Raw genomic sequence first — 16,527 nt, 5'->3', positions numbered from 1 at the left:
AGAACTACAAAATTCGACTGCTTTACGGCATATACGTCACTTCCACCACCACCCCCACTTCCTTAAAATCGGACTTGCGAGCCAAAAGTTATAGTCATGGCCGAAGCAGCACAGAAAAACAAGAAAGCAAAGGTTTTATCGGAGCAAAGCAAAAAGAGAAAAAGAGAAAGTGATCGCGTTAAAGGCAGAACGAGGATCAACATTGCAGAGCTGCCAACTCTCACGCATTGGCCGTGAGACACCCGCATTTGATTGGTTTCACACGCTCACACGTAAGCCACACCCCCGGTTTCTCACGCTAAATTGTCAACCCGGTCGGTCAAATCCCTGAAAGGTGTTGAGCCACTCGTGATCGACAAGTTATACCGCAAATTAGTTCAAATCTCCCGGAATCTAGAGCGAGCGCGCACGCGAGACAGAGACTGTGCTCCAACGCGCGCCGACGGCAGAGAGAGAAAGCGAGCTAGAGACCTTGCGTGTGCAGGGAGCATCGAACCCTCCATCGAAAAAAGAATGCCTCTCTCTAACCTCTCTAATTCGCTAGAGTAGTAGCGAATTATCAATCTGGTAGCTAGTAAACGATATTCTAGTTTTTGATGGTTAGCTATCGCTAGTATTCTCGTTCTGATTTGAACTTTGCAATCGATGAAATGCAAATAGCAAATGTTTGACCTAAAAAGTGTAGTCTACTCAACATGTACAAAGAAAGGAGGAAGATTATTAATAAAATCATATTTTAGGATACCTAACATGTCTGTGATATTTGTTTATTTGTCTTGCCTCAAGCTATAATGCAAATCGATTTGTAAAATTTGCAGATTCATTTATGGTAGCTTGATATTATAATATTGACGATATATGGTTATTATCAACCACTCAAACATTGCATTGAAGTATCATATAGATCCAGTAAAACGGTAACCAATAGACTAGGCTACTATAATGACGCTGGCTTGTAAACGTGAGCATCGCGATCATTTGTCGTTAGAAAAAAAATAAAACCCATGAAATTATATTCATATGACATGCTGAAATATATGCCACTGTACCTGGGATGAAGACATTTCACACGCGACGCAAGCAGAACACCTGCATGTGACCTCCTCCTACAGTGTTCAGGGCTATCCTGGTTGTCAACAATTGCACGTGCATGTAGGATGACAGAGTTTACGACAGTAGTAGAGGACAATACTGTTTCCCAACTGTAGGGGGAGCCCGAGAGCAAAAAACTACCTGTTGTTACTTTAATAATACAGGGAACCTTATAAATGAGCATAGTAAAAAATCATTATGATCACCATTAATTTGTAAACAATATCAACATAAAATTGATATGTCTATATAGTAAACTGAAGAAACCTTTAAATGGCATTTCTAGTGAAAAAGTATTATACATATATGAATTATAAACTCAAATTTCACTTTAATTTGTTTCACTTTAGTTTTTTTTAATTATTAATTAAAAGGACCGGCTAATTTGTAATTTGTAAAAGGACTAGTCATTTGTTCATGAATGGAACATCACTGGTTGTGATGTACAGTATGTTTTTAATTTCACCGAAATGAATAGATTTGAAAGAGTTAATCAGAAAATAGATTTATTTTTTTATTTTTTACACAGTCACGTTTATAACACTGTGGCAATAAATATTCTGTGGTATTTCTGTTCAAATTCATCAATCACTTAGCAGAAGCTGATGAAACTATTTCGAAACCAGAACGAACAATTTTCCTATTAACATTTTTGCATCTTGTTGAGGCTGTGTAGTTCATGGTAATATTATAAAATGTCATTCTGCGATTTAGGACATTTTTCTTTACTTTTGGTACTGTTGTACTGTTGAATCACTCCTTGATGTCCAATGTAAAATATGGGTCCTGAGGTCTAGCAACATGAGTCTGCCATCTGGAATGATAATGAATAGCCTTCCTTACACCCTTAAGCTCTTATTTGAACCTTTTCTTAATGTGTTTGGGACATTCAATAGCAGTTAGTAGACACTAACAGCAGTTTTGTCCATGCCAAAGGTTTCCAGCACACATTAAGAGGAGAAACCTAGACCTGAGGTCAGCGAAACCTTTCACTGGTGAGGATGTATGAGCAGCAGAGACAGCTGGGAAACATGTACTGTAGCTTGACAGCATTTTTACGGTCTTACGCTAACGTTCCCAGTGGCAAGATACTGCAGTGTGTCAGGGGCTTTGGCTCTTTCATAATGTTGCATCAGAGGTTTTCACTGAGAGCTCTTCCTATATATTCTATGCTCTTAATTTGATGTATGCAATAATACTGTTTCTCAGTCACCATGGAAATCAAGAGCAGGGCAAATTAGCGTCTGGTATGACATTACTTAGTTTTAAGTGTTTCATTTTAAAATTGTACATCCCTCAATTTGTACATTTCTCATCAAATTCTTTAAAAAATACTCTAAGCTGTTCTATCCATATACATTTTTTTTCTCTACTCTACTATACAGTATATCAACAATTGTCTAATTAAAAAAATGTTAAGTTGATAATTTCATAAAACATAACTGAGAGCTCAAATAAGTCAACCTCTGGGGAACATTATTTTAGCAGTTTCACATGTTGTTGTTGTTGGTTGTGTGTTTATGATTTGCTTGACGACTTTATTTGATTTCATCTCTTTCATCAGATGCTGCGCAATGTTGAGTCTACATGTCACCTAAAGACAAAATCAATAGATTTGCATGCTTATCCCATTAGAGTGGATGACTAGATTTGTAAATTGGTTGCAGGGATAAGTGTGTATGTACACATTCATGTGTAGAGAGAGATTATTTTTGATCCCTAAGCACAGGCCTGACTATACTTATGCTGAAGCATTTATTGATCACTGAGAATTACGGTCCATTATGCTTTACGAACATAAAAGGGTTTCAGAGGGCTACTGGCGTAATTCATTCAAGTAGACTGGGATCATGCTCACTCGCTATGTGCATTTTCAAATATGACAACTGCATCAAAATGTTACAAAATGTTATTTGTGCAAGACAGATCGTTCCAGTAGTGTTATTTATATACTATTATAGTATTCATTAATCTTTTGAGTTAGCTTTTATTCCTATGTTTTTTTTTTTTTAGTTTTAGACATTTTGTTATGTGCTTTTGTTTTTTATTAGCTTTTATATATTTCTATTGAGCTTTGATTTGTTTTTATTTCAGTTTTAGTAACTTTAAAACTTCAGGTAGTTCCCAAGGTAACATTTCTAAACTTTTTTTAAGTTTAGTTTTTCCATAAATATTTATATTTTATTTTATTCCAGCTTTATTTCAATTACCAAAAATGATTTTTATATAATTTGTTTTAATTAACAGTAACAACATGCACTGCTCTTGGACAGTTGATCTTGAACGGGTGTTTTACGCACTATTTGATAACATTTTTATGTTTTGTTGTCTTTATGTAGCGTTCATTTTGTCATCTGAATTTTTTGAGGAAGCACTTTTTTTAAATGAAAAAATGTGTGCTTGCAGTGAACAATTTCCAGCTTCCCTGGAGTTCTTGCCCTCTTGTTTCTGCCAGATTGTCTCACTTACTTTAGAGTAAATGCAGTATATTCTCTCCATTTCGGCTACAGGCGTGTTTGTGTGTGTGTGTGTGTGTGTGTGCATGTAAGCAGGAGTAGCTTGGCTGTGTGGGAGGAGGTACAAAATGTTTTCTTACCCACCTGGAGTTGTCTTCTTTCCCGTTAACTTGTTTATAGCATTATTAAATTATTATTTTACATAAGCAATTTTCAGTGTCACAGTCTTCATGCGTCTGAATCAGCCTGGTCCCTGTCTGAACCACTGTTTACAAAAACGCAGGACACAATGCTGCATAGCATTGAATCAAATGAGTGATCAATTGAAAACATGAGCATTTTTGGCATTTTGCGGCAATATAGTGCGGTCACCATATAGTGAGAAACATGAAGCCACTAGCCTGATGCTGTTATAGCTGCTATTAGCTTACTGCACACTACGCAGTATGTAGGATATAGTATGCAGTATGATTTATTTACTAAGTTAGTAATAGGTATTTCATCATAATTTCCCATGCATAAATTCTTACAGCTGGCATTATACTGTATAGCAGAAATAATATTAGAGAGTAGTATAAGTATGCTATTCTGCACACATTCAAGCATAACCATAGACAAATGTGAAATAATAAAATACTCTTTCATTAAGACTTTTTATATGTGTTTTTTATACTTGCATTTTGAATGTTAGTCAAGTATGTTTGTGACTCTTGGCAGGTTATAAAATAAAGAGCGGGTATTTGTGCCGCATAAACCAGTCTATAAAAATGGGAAAACATCTTTAATATGACACCATCATAAAACTTGCAAGTTTTTAATGGAACTGAACGAGCTGAATGAGTAACTTTTTGTTGTTGTTTTAAAATCAGTTATTGAGTTTGACTAATTTGTGACCCATTTTGTATTTGCAGAGTAAAGATATTGGCATTCAGATGCACGAGGAGCTGGTGAAAGTGACGAACGAGCTGTACACTGTGAGTATAATGTCTCTCAATCTCTCTCCCTTTATTTTTCCTTCTCTCTATTTTTCTCGCTCTCCCTCTGAATGGAGCTCTCACCCGCTGTGTCCTGCCATGCACCATGGAAACGCTGACTCTCCGGCCAAGAACAAAAACAGTTTGGCAGTGCGACAGTTTGAAGAAGAAAGAAACTGTTGCTTCACATAGTTTTCTATTAAAGGATGGGAAACTGAATCAAGGGATTTTTTTTAGTGAATAATGAAAGTGGTACTATTTGTGATTGTGGTAGTCATGGGAAAATAGTTGATTGGTAGAGACGCCTGTTCCACGCCTTTTTAAGCTTCATAGTAGTCACTTCTTCAAACGCTTCCACATTGCATTTTAATTTGCTTCAGAATCTGGGTCATTAGGAGCTAAAATCCTTCTTTGATTCCATTGCTCTTGTTTCTTTTACATCAACAGTTTCACATCAACCAAAATGCATGCTCTTTCTTTTTTTTTCATTCTGGATGAAACCCAAGTAACCTCTGCAGAGGAGCAGGCTGAGATTAATGTTGTCACCCATGACAAGACATCAGAGAAGATTCTTCTCCATCGCTCGACCTGTTCCAGATGTCCCTTTTGCATCTTTATGCAGGTGGCATAGTAATATGTCTCCCTGTATCCCTAAATGGAACTAGCTACTGTATAGCTCATATGGTCATTCTCCCGTTGTCTCATCTCTTGACTGCGGCTGTTCATCACAGTGTCAAACAAGTCTAAAATATGAATGTACCATAAAAGATCTAAAACTATAAATAACCATTCTGAAGCCATTCTTAAAATACTTAAGAGCACAAACATAATACTTATTCAATTCAATTCAATTCACCTTTATTTATATAGCGCTTTTTACAATACAGATTGTATCAAAGCGCTTCACAGTGATAACATGAAAACAATATAACAAAAACAATATAACAATATAACAAAGTTTGTTTCTAAAAGAAAATTGCGTCAACGTCCACCTAAGTAAGGCAGATCAATAATATTATTGAATATTAAATGTCCCCAACTAAGCAAGCCAAAAGCCAAGGCAACAGTGGCAATTATGAATCAGAGAGACACTGTTTCTTCCTTTAACATGTTGAAACGTACTAATATGCGGTTTGGGATCTGCTGCTCTGACGCTGATGTGTTTCAAGGTCACTGACAGGAGTGTAATGTATCGCTGGAGAAGACATGGGAGAGGATCATTATCCTTTCCCTGCCACTCTTCTCTTTCCTCTCTTTTTCTCAAATAAAGCCTTGTCAGAATACCGAATTCCTACAGAAAGATGTAATTTATTATGTTCTGCATCATTTTGGTCACAAAATATTTAGTATGTACTTTTTCTCCTAAGTAGACACAGAAATGTGGGCTTTTAACTGTATTATTAGATTATAGCCTGTGTGCAATATATATTATATTAGGGGTGTAACAGTTCACAAAATTCACGGTTCGGTTCGATACGATAGACTTGTGTCACGGTTCGGTACGATTCGGTACGTTTCCGATACAGCAAAAAGAAAGAAATGCCAGAGAAATTTTCTTGATTTAATTTTTTTAATTATATTTTTATTAAAACTAACATCATAAAGTATGATATTTTTTTAACTTTGAGCAATGATGGAGCTATACTTGACTTTTCTTAGGAGCTTATAAAACAAAACAGCTCCTTGGACAAAATGAAATGTAGGTGTAGTAGTTATAAACAAAGGTTTATTTTAGTTCAGATTAACATTTGAGGGCAGCAATTGTATTCATAATGTCAAAATAAAACCGACGTGATGTTACTTGAAAGCATTATACTATTCCTGCCAAACTTCCATGGTTACAGTTAGTAGTGTTACTACAGTAAATCCATGGTGAATGTTGCAGATCTGTGGACACTGGATAGTTCATTCATGGCACAATGTTTCTTCCTGGTTTCCACGTCAGCGCTGTTTGATCCGTAAATAACGGAGAAATGCGAATGTTTCTCACTAGATCTCGCAGCGATGTTATTACTTCAGTGGCGAATTCAAATGCTTTCTTTACTGGATTTCGCTGTGTAGTAACAGTGCTGATGATCAAGATCGGCTCGCGCTGCATTGGTCCAAACTGATAAACGGTCCGTCAACCACACAATAACGAGTGATTTCGTTCCGCTTACATTACATTTGCCATTTGATGTTGGGCAATGTTGTGGTCACGCCAGCGTCTCTTACATTATGAGCACGCTTGCCATGCGTGACGCGCCTACATTTGAAAAAACGAAATTTTGGTCGGCAGGAAAAATGATCCAACGAACCGTTCGGTTCAAAAATGTGTACCAAAAACCGATCCGAAAGCCTCGTACCGAACGGTTCAATACGAATACGTGTATCGTTTAACCCCTAATATATATACATACATACATACACAAAGTTATGTCATGAAACTCTAGATGCTGCAGGCTGATAGGTCCTCTCAATCTGCATGCAATCACATCATTCTCTATAGGGCACAGCTGATTGGTTCCTGCTGTTTCAGTAGCCAATGAGCTCGCTGCTCAACCTTCAAATACTGGTCAGCATTTTCTGTAGCAGTGCAGCGCACTTCCAGAAACCCTCCACCTTCCCCAGCTCCTCCTGTATAGATCGGCTACAGGTAATTCATGTATGCTAGTTTGTGCAGCAGCAGCAGCATGTCTTACTTGCTCTTAGCAGAGTGTCGTGTGTGTAATGGCAGTAGCATGTTACGTACTTGCTCTGAAGCAGTAGCAAGGTAACAGATGTATTCCACCAAGACCAAACATATCAACATTGACATATCCATTACCAAACCATTATCCATAGCCAAACACTCTGAGAGTTGTTATGACAGAAATATATTTATACTACAGGGCTGTTGAAGTTTGGTTTCTAATTGGTTGATGTACATTCCTAGGTGTGCGATTATTTTTCAGGAAATGCACAGCAAATGTATAGTCCCAGTCACTTCTTGACCGCATTACAGTTTCATATACCTTCGCAAAATTATTTCAGCTATTTCAAAGGGCCTTGTAGTCACAGCAATCAAACCAACACCAACAAAGAGATTGACCAAATAAATAAATATAATAAACAATAGACTTTTTTAAATACAATTTGACCATATATAATTTCATATTTGGCCACTTTGAGATGGCATACAGTATGCCAATAACAGCACTCTATTGCCAATGTCAATAGACACACATTTTCTGTTTTAAATTTTCAGGGAATATTGTATAATATAAATGTTTAATTCAAAAATGTAGCTTTTTTATTTTAAATATATTAACATTTTATATACACTTTAAATGTCAGTGTCCATGGGATTTAAATTCCCTTAGGTTGACCACTAACTTAAATTATTCAGTTGACTGAGTATTATGCTAAACAGTGTTATGAATATTAAAAAAATGGGCAGACTTTGCAAACCTCTACTTTAAATTTGCTTGATAGAGCATGGGTTGCTTATGATCAACTGTTCTTGATATACAGTTTGACAATAACAATGAAAGCGAGTCTGCACTAGACGCTTTAGGTATTGATCCTTCTGCCTCTCTTCTGTGGTTTGAGTTATGTGTTCTGAATATAGAATAATAAATATGGATGTAAAGCTTTTACAGTCCCTATGTGAAATTTCTGCATTAGTTTTGCAAGGTGTTTGTGCATTAGGGTGATCAATGGTTCTTCATTTTCTTTCTCGGGAATTAAATACGCAATTTCTGAATACCAAAATTATGCATTTATTTATTTTAGTTCCATCTGAGAAGCTTAAAGTTAAAGTATTGTTTGCTGTTTTTGTAATTTAAAGTACTGTGAATTTTTCACATTTGTGGAACCTATGTATTTTCAGCAGCTTTTGCCAGGGAACAGGCCTGTAATAAATGAGAGCTGACGTACATTGAAATATAGGTTGTGTACTATATTTGAGAACAGCAATTATTTTGCCTCAATGATGGCATAACAGCTCATTATAAATTCTGTAGCTTTAAGGAAATTAGTCTATAGCGCAGTGCCCTTGCACAACTGCACTTGAAGCCCTATTAAACATGCATCTATGCATAAGAATTTAACTGTTGACTTTGGGAGCCCCTCCCCAAAGACATAGACATGTGACTTCATTTAATGTGAAAGACAAGTTGGAATTGCAGGTCTTCAAAACCCATGATGTAATAGGACACCGTTTCTCTTACATTTTCAGCAATTGTTGGAGCTCTTTCCTCTGTTATGGTGTGGTACAAGGAGAAATCACAATATGTTGATTGCAGAAACTGAAGTCCTGCCTTTCCTTCCGATTCTGTTACATTCTGAACAAGATTGTCATTCATTCTCATGCATCAGGGTCTTAAAGGCATCAGCCTGCACACAGTGAGGACCATCGATCTGAAATGATGTATGAGTCTGCCCATTTAGCCAGTTGAACCTCATTCTTCTCGTCGATCACAAGGTCTTACAAAAGACAGTCTGTCTTTGACCAGTTGACAGGGAAATAGTTTACTTGGAATTTCTCAATTTTCAGCAGTGCTTAAGAGGTTGAAATGGTAGCAGTTAGGGTGTGTACCACGGTACAAAAGCATGTAGAAGTGCTCCAGGCAGTTTGTGTGGAAATGGAAGTTCTAGATAAATCATTGCATGTTAGTTTAAGGTCTCTGGCTAACGCTCAAATGCTGAGCTAATGCGACTTAGCAAAGGATGAGACTATCCTTGCACAGCTCTCGGACAAACCTAAGTGGCCACAAAACCTCAAGGCAGTGGTGCTAGATGTGAGAATAAATATTTGTTCAGTTTTTACAACCTAAGAATGGTGACAATGCACTTCATGTGGTAACAGCTAAATATATGACTTTTTAGAGATCATATTAATCTAAAATTATTTTATTTTATTAAAAATTGCAATATATATATATATATATATATATATATATATATATATAGGCCTATATATATATATATACAGCAACCATATTTAGTTTGTTGTAACCATGAGGAGGATTTATCCATGTGGTTACTATGATCTTATTACAAAATACCTCAGTTAAACTGTGGTTATTTTGCAAGAACTGCAACAAATTTTCATCAGTGCTGAACCAGAACAGAGTTTACAATCATATTAAGAGTCATTTATATGAGACGGTTTAGATTGTATTTAAATATTTTCCCTCATCATAACAACAGGATTGTGTGTACATCAGAATTGCATAAATATATCCCAGAGCTGTATCTAATGTCAGCTTTGCCCTAGCGTTGCTCTTTACAGCTTTGGTCATCTCACCTCAACATGCCTGTAAATACAATTTTGATGTTGGAGGATTGTCAGTCACGTCCATCAAACCTGCTTGTAAACATGTTACTTTGCTGTGTTCTCTTTGAGGGGTATGGGCTGATGGGTGACAGCTTTGGGAGGAGCTGAGTGCTAACCTAGATTTTTTCCTGCACTGGGATACATTGATCCTGTCAAATTTACTCACTAGCGTAGTATTTTTATTCACGATTTGCAGTTTCAAGAATGTCACTGTGAGTGTTGTGGTCTTACTGAGTTTGTAAAAGGGGTTTTAGCCTGATTTGTGTAATTTAAAAAAAATAAAAAATAATTTATATTTTTTTAATTCTGATGGATCAGTTCTAAGCTATATTATTTGGACGTAATGGTACATCCATGCTGATGTCGGCAAGGTTTCTACATATATGTAATATTTTAGACAAGTGCATTCATTGTAACATTCAAATATGCATGCTACAGCTTCTGGCACCAGATCTTGCAATGGCTGCATCATTTGCACAACCACATGTGAAACGGCAGAGTACACGTCTAAAAATCGGTTAGCTTGAAGACATTTCACACATCTGTGATCTGTGCATGTTTACTAGACCCTGTTTAAGGGGCTGGTGATCTGTCCTGGGGCCAGACACAGCTAGCACTACTCTGAGAAACATCCTTTGCATCCTCTTCCTAATGAGATTGAGGAAACAGCTTTTTCCATCAGGGAATACTAGGGACATTGGGCCTGGATACTGAGTAACGGTTAATGACTGGAACATGTTATATTAGTTCGAAGAACAAGGCTAATGGTGTAGGTGTATTGAATTTAGAACATTTAACATGGCTTCACCATGGTCTGCATGTGTATGTCTACCTTTTGAATTATCTCTGAAATAGTCTACATTTTGTGGTTGATATAATTCATTCAAAAAATGTTTTGACTGTAAAGACATTCCAATTTTTTTGACAGTAAAGACATTTACTAAAAGAAAAGTATCACGGTTTTGACAAAAACATTTCGGAGCACAAAATTTAAATATAGATAATAATATGAAATGTTTTTTGAGCACCAAATCAGCATATAAAATGATTTCTGAAGGATCATGTGACACTGAAGACTGGAGTAATGATGCTGAAAATTCAGCTTTGCCATCACAGGAACAAGTTACATTTTTAAAATGTATAAAAATAGAAAACATTTATTTTAAATTGTAATAAAACAAAAGCCACAATATTACGGTTTTACTGTATTTTTGTTCAAATAAATGCAGCCTTTGATGACCAAAAGAGATATTAATCATAAAACAAAATCAGACAAAATCATAAAAAACAACAACTTACAGAGTCCAAGCCTTTGATTGGTAGTGTGTCATATTATTGAAAGATAATGTAAATTTTTTCATGTTTTCATGTTAATGTTCAGAGTTAAGTAATAGGAGTGTAAATATTTACTCTGATGTTGTTCGATTATTTATTAAATTTTTATTTTAAATTTTAAATTTCTTGTTTCATCTCGCCATTTTTTGTTCATTATTGATTATATTACACCATACATCCAGGGCTTGACATTAACACCCGCCAACCCGCCAAATGCGGGTGGATTTTGCTCGTGGCGGGTAACACAGTCACTTCAACTAGCCACTTTGGCGGGTTGAATAATTGTAGTCTTTTCAAAAGGCATCTGAAGCGCACTGGCTGCGTGGCGTGCGCGTCTCAGCTGCGTGGTGTGTCCGTTTTTATTTCGGCTCCCATGTTAACAGGTTAGAACTTGCACACTGCCTGCGTGACGCGCGTCTCGAGCCGCGCCGAAAACGCGTGCATGCTAGAAAAAAAACCGACGCCTATTTCTCACGCGACACGCAAGCCTGTTGGAAGCGTTTCCAGGCTAAATAGAATAGGAAAATATGTCATGTTGACACGAACACATATTAATAAATGGCATTTTTATGTTTGAAAGTCCATAGGTTTTGGCAAATGCAGATATAATTTTAAAAAAATCAAATATTGCACCTGTCAATACAGAACGAAATATTCTTATAGCCTATTTTGCCGTCTATGCTGCAACGCCCGAATCCCGAGATAGCCCTCCATGTACGTTACCAGCAGACACCAGTCAGACACGTTTCTGCTGTGCAAAGACACAGAAAACGCAACTTGTAACAACGAATTTCCCATCGGGGCTCAATAAAGTAATTCTGATTCTGATATTTAAACAGACAGTGTTTCTAATGCTAAAGGTTTTTTCAGTTTAGTTTTTTATATTTTTTTATTAATCTTCTACATCCATGCACCACTTTTATAATGCAATAAGAAGCTATGTCTTCATCTTAATACATGGTTTTATAGGAGCTTTAAAGGAGCTTTACACACAACCTTATCAGAGCTAATGATAATGACCTGTATTGTTATACCTAGTCTTGATTTGCGTGTGTACAGTGGTTTTACATTTAAAAGGGTTGTAAATCTAGTTCAAGTAAATTTTAGCACGCCATAGTCAACTTTAATCAGGTAATTTCACAACAACAAAAATGTGGCTAGTAAAAATGCTGTGTGGCTAGTAACTTTGGAAAACCACTAGCCACATTGGCTAGTGAGCAAAAAAGTTAATGTCAAGCCCTGCATACATCGTATTTTTTGGTGCTAAATGTAAATGGTTGGGCATCATTATAGTAATTGTAATCCGTTATTGAACTCAGTAAATTATACATTGAATTAAAATTTTTAGATAGCTTGCTACCCTCCTAATAAGTAATTCGCAGGTTGACATGCTCCACAGAAAAAAGTATGTAAAATGTTATTTATATAGCACTTTTAATGCAACAATGCACAAAGTGCTTTACACAATCATTAAAATACATTAATGAAGAGCTATACACAGTACATAAAGAAACAAAAAAATCAAGACCCAAAATACACCGAAGACTTCACAAAATTTTAAAAGCACGTCTATACAAGTACGTTTTCAGTCGACATTTAAAAAAAAACTGTTGTGCTTTTAAAGCATTGTTTGTTTAAAGGGGTCATATAATGGTACATGCACTTTTACAAGTTGATTGTACTGAAATGTGTGTTGGCAGTGTCTGTACACAACCATCATATAATGATAAAAATCCATCCAGTGGTTTTGCTTTAATCTCCTTATATGTTTTCCCCTGCCTCAAATCGAGCCGTTCGAGCCTGTGACGTCACAGGCTCGAACGCCCCTCCCGCGATTGTTGAATGACAGCCGGGTTTCAACACAGACCCGCCCTCGCTCGTGAGAGCTGTCAATCATAGTCTGCGCGGACCGGCGCGGTCATTGTTGATATGCTGGAGCACTGTCTATGAGCAGAATGGCGTCTAAGCGATTGTGGCGTTCTGTTCTTGGGTGTAATAACGAACACAGCAGTCATTTTAATGTTCCTAAATCCGAACCGCCGAAGACGCAGTGGCTGTGTTTGTTTTCGAAGGGAATATTCCCCACGAGCAACGTCAATGCTCTCATGTGCGAATCATTTCACACACCAGACTGCTTTATAAATGAGGATCAGTATAAAGCTGGATTTGCTAAGAAGCTGCTCCTGAAAAAAGATCGGTACCAGATATTCGTGTTCCTGCTGAACCTCTAGAACAACTGAAGTGAGTGTAAGGTTTTATTAAACTTTATATTAATATTTATATTAATCCTTGTAAATCGCTAGCTGCACGCTTCACAATGAATGCGTCTAAGTTTACACTCAGGGTACATTATGGCATGTTTTCTATGTATGACGTTCTCAATATAATGCATAATCCCACGTTTATACTGAACAACGTGTTATGGTTATTGTGTTACAAACGGTGTACGCCAGAGCCGGCTCTGGTGTACACAGAACAGAGGGGCGGGGTGAGCAAAGCTCATGATCATTTAAAGTCATTGAAACGGCGTGCTGAAAACAGAGCTGTTTTTTACCAGGTAAAATAAGTGTTTTCATACAATACTAATGAGAATTTTTAATTAAAGTATATTACACACTTTTAATTTAGACCCCAAAGAATCATATTAGCTTGTACAAAAATGGCATTATATAACCCCTTTAAGGGGTTTTACAACTTCTGGCTTAACCAATCTGCACATTTTGAGACAATACTACTGTTTCATATTGTAGTAGCACAGACACATTTAATCTTTAAATCACAGAGGAAACAGCACTAAAAGCATGCATAGTGCCATCGTGCGGACGCACTTGATGACCTCCACTGAAATGAGCTAATGATCTGTGCGTGTAAAGTTAGAGTGAAATAGCTGAGTGCATGTACATCAATGTCAGGGAGGGTCGCTGCAGATGAGCAGTGTGCGGACGCCTGCAGGCTGGCTGATTTAATAAGCATTTTATTGAAAACATCGTCTGACATGCATCTGCCGGCTATAAGGCGAGGAATAAAGCAGGGCAATGGTGCAGAGAACCCCCCACCCCCCCTGCTCTGTTCTATTGTTTAAGCAGAGAGGATAATGTGGTTGAATATTAGACTGGGTCACACCAATCAGACATGAGGTAAAACATTTTGCATTGTTGCGAACACCTCTATTATACACAGGGCCGGTGTAATGACGAAACATGCTACCTATCAGATTGTGCTACCAAAAATATATTTGCATTGTTTTAAGGGTAGGTATTGGTTAGGGGTAGGTATCTGATGGCATTTTTCTATCCATTTGTGCTACCTATCCATTTTAATGGGAGGTAGCGCAAATCGTCAGAACAGCGGCTTATGGCAAAACACCGTCAAAACACCCCACTTCTCACACACGATTAAACACGATCTTCGAGATGCATGTGAAATACTGAAGATTTCGTTTATTAATAAAATGGAACTAAAATAAAGGCATACACAAGCATGTTTTCTGATGCTACAATGTAAAAAAAAAAAATCCACGTGCAACCACTAGTACAGTTGCAAATGCTAATTTTTTATTATATTTTATAATAAGTATATACGCAGGCCTGGAGTTGACATCGGAAGATTCGGGAGAATTCCCGTTGGACCGCTAGGGCCGGTGTTCTGACGATTTGTGCTGCCTTGTCGAAAAATGCTACCGTAGCGCGAATCGATCACAGAATGTCGATTAATTAGAAGTACCACTTCGACATAAACACAGTTTCACACAGGACCCTAAACTTCACGAGACTTGGAAACCACAAGTCTCAAGTTAATTTTCAATTAAATAACACACGGAAAGTGGCAAATCGGTGGTAGTTCTAGTAGCGGCGAAGCGAGGCTGTGCAAGCGGTGGTCGTACACCCGAAATCCCGTCATTTGCGTGTGCACAGCTCTTCGTAGCGGTTATAAATATTATAAAAGTATATGGCTATATAAATATTATGCACACAATAAGTTGAGCTACATGATTTCTCCCCCGCTTTCTCTCACACACACACATGGCACTACTAGGTAGAATGAAGGAAAGTTCATTTAGATTCAGAATAACTAAGGAGGTGATAACTTGTTGATTTAAGTTATGTAATTCCAAACGAATGTCCAAAAAATGATGGATACTGTAAATAAAAAGAGCTCAGAGATAAAAAAATAAACAGAGCTCATACAGGGAGCTCTGTAGTCGGAGTCAGCTAAATGTGCGGTTTTGTTTGAATCAGCTTCGTGTTTCATACACATTTCCTTCAGAATTTCATTGTCTTTAGATCGCCCCCTCCTTCAGCCTCTGTCATCCCGGGCTTGAGTGGAAGGCTTGGACTCGTGGTGGAAAGAGGCAGGATTATGGCCTGGTATTTCTGCCAAGTCCATATACTCCTATGCATATTCATGAGCTGGCCTGTTCTGTAGAGCTGACGGGAATACATCTGATCCTCCTCAACTGAGAACTGCACAGCTTCCCTGGAATGAAACTAGTCTGGAGATCATTTCAAGGCAGTCTCAGGATTGAGTTGTTTTGTATCACCATAAAGAAGTATAATTTTTCGATGGTATATCTCAGTTTAATGTGCAGAGATGATATTAAAGGATTAGTTCACCCCAGAATGAGAATTATGTAATTTACTCACCTTCATGTTGATCAAACCTGTATGACTTTCCTTGTTCTATGGAGCACAATATTTTGCAGTCTGTTCACACTGCACTTTTCTGTATAATCATTAAGTAAACGGTAAAGTAAAAAAAAAGACACTATACACAAGTCTCTTATGCTCACCAAAGCTGTATTTATCTATTTTATTCCTTTGATAGCAATGCTGAATTTTCAGCATCATTACTCCAGTCTTCAGTGTCACATGATCCTTCAGAAAACATTCTAATATGCTGATTTGGTGCTCAAGAAACAATTCTTTTTATGCTGAAAACAGTTTTGCTGCTTAATATTTTTGTAGAAACCGTTTTTCAGGATAATTTGACGAATTGAAAGAATATAAAAACAGTATTTGTTTAAAAAGGAAATAATTTTTAGCATTTTAAATGTCTCTACTGTCACTTTTGAACAATTGAATGCATCCCGCTAAATAGTATCAATTTCTTTAAAAAAAATAAAGAAAATGTACACTACCGTTAAAAAAATTTGGGGTCAGTGAGAATTTTATTTTTATTTTTTGGAGGAAAGAAATCAATACTTTTATTTATCAAGGACAGTAAAGACATTTATAATGTTACAAAAGATTATATTTCAAACAAATGCTGTTCTTTTGAACTTCCTATTCATCAAAGAATAAAAAAAAAAAACTGTACAACTGACAGACCAACAACTGTTTCAACATTGATAATAATAATAAATGTTTCTTGA

At 36.8% G+C, this 16,527-nt stretch overlaps 1 protein-coding gene across 2 annotated transcripts in view; it reads left to right on the top strand.

The window, feature by feature from the left end:
- The window catches only part of srgap3 (SLIT-ROBO Rho GTPase activating protein 3), a 101,505-nt gene that overhangs the window by 43,062 nt on the left and 41,916 nt on the right, over nt 1–16,527 (top strand). For both annotated transcript variants that reach the window (XM_056253754.1, XM_056253755.1), the window contains exon 4: nt 4,460–4,522. In XM_056253754.1, coding sequence (XP_056109729.1) covers nt 4,460–4,522 — 63 coding nt within the window. The remainder of the gene's footprint in view (nt 1–4,459; nt 4,523–16,527) is intronic.

Source organism: Rhinichthys klamathensis, unplaced genomic scaffold (assembly GCF_029890125.1).
Source record: "Rhinichthys klamathensis goyatoka isolate OS25496 unplaced genomic scaffold, OSU_Roscu_1.1 h1tg000109l_1, whole genome shotgun sequence".
Lineage (NCBI taxonomy): Eukaryota > Metazoa > Chordata > Actinopteri > Cypriniformes > Leuciscidae > Rhinichthys > Rhinichthys klamathensis.
Note: the sequence above shows the minus strand (reverse complement) of the source record. Positions and strands in the feature narration are given on the sequence as shown.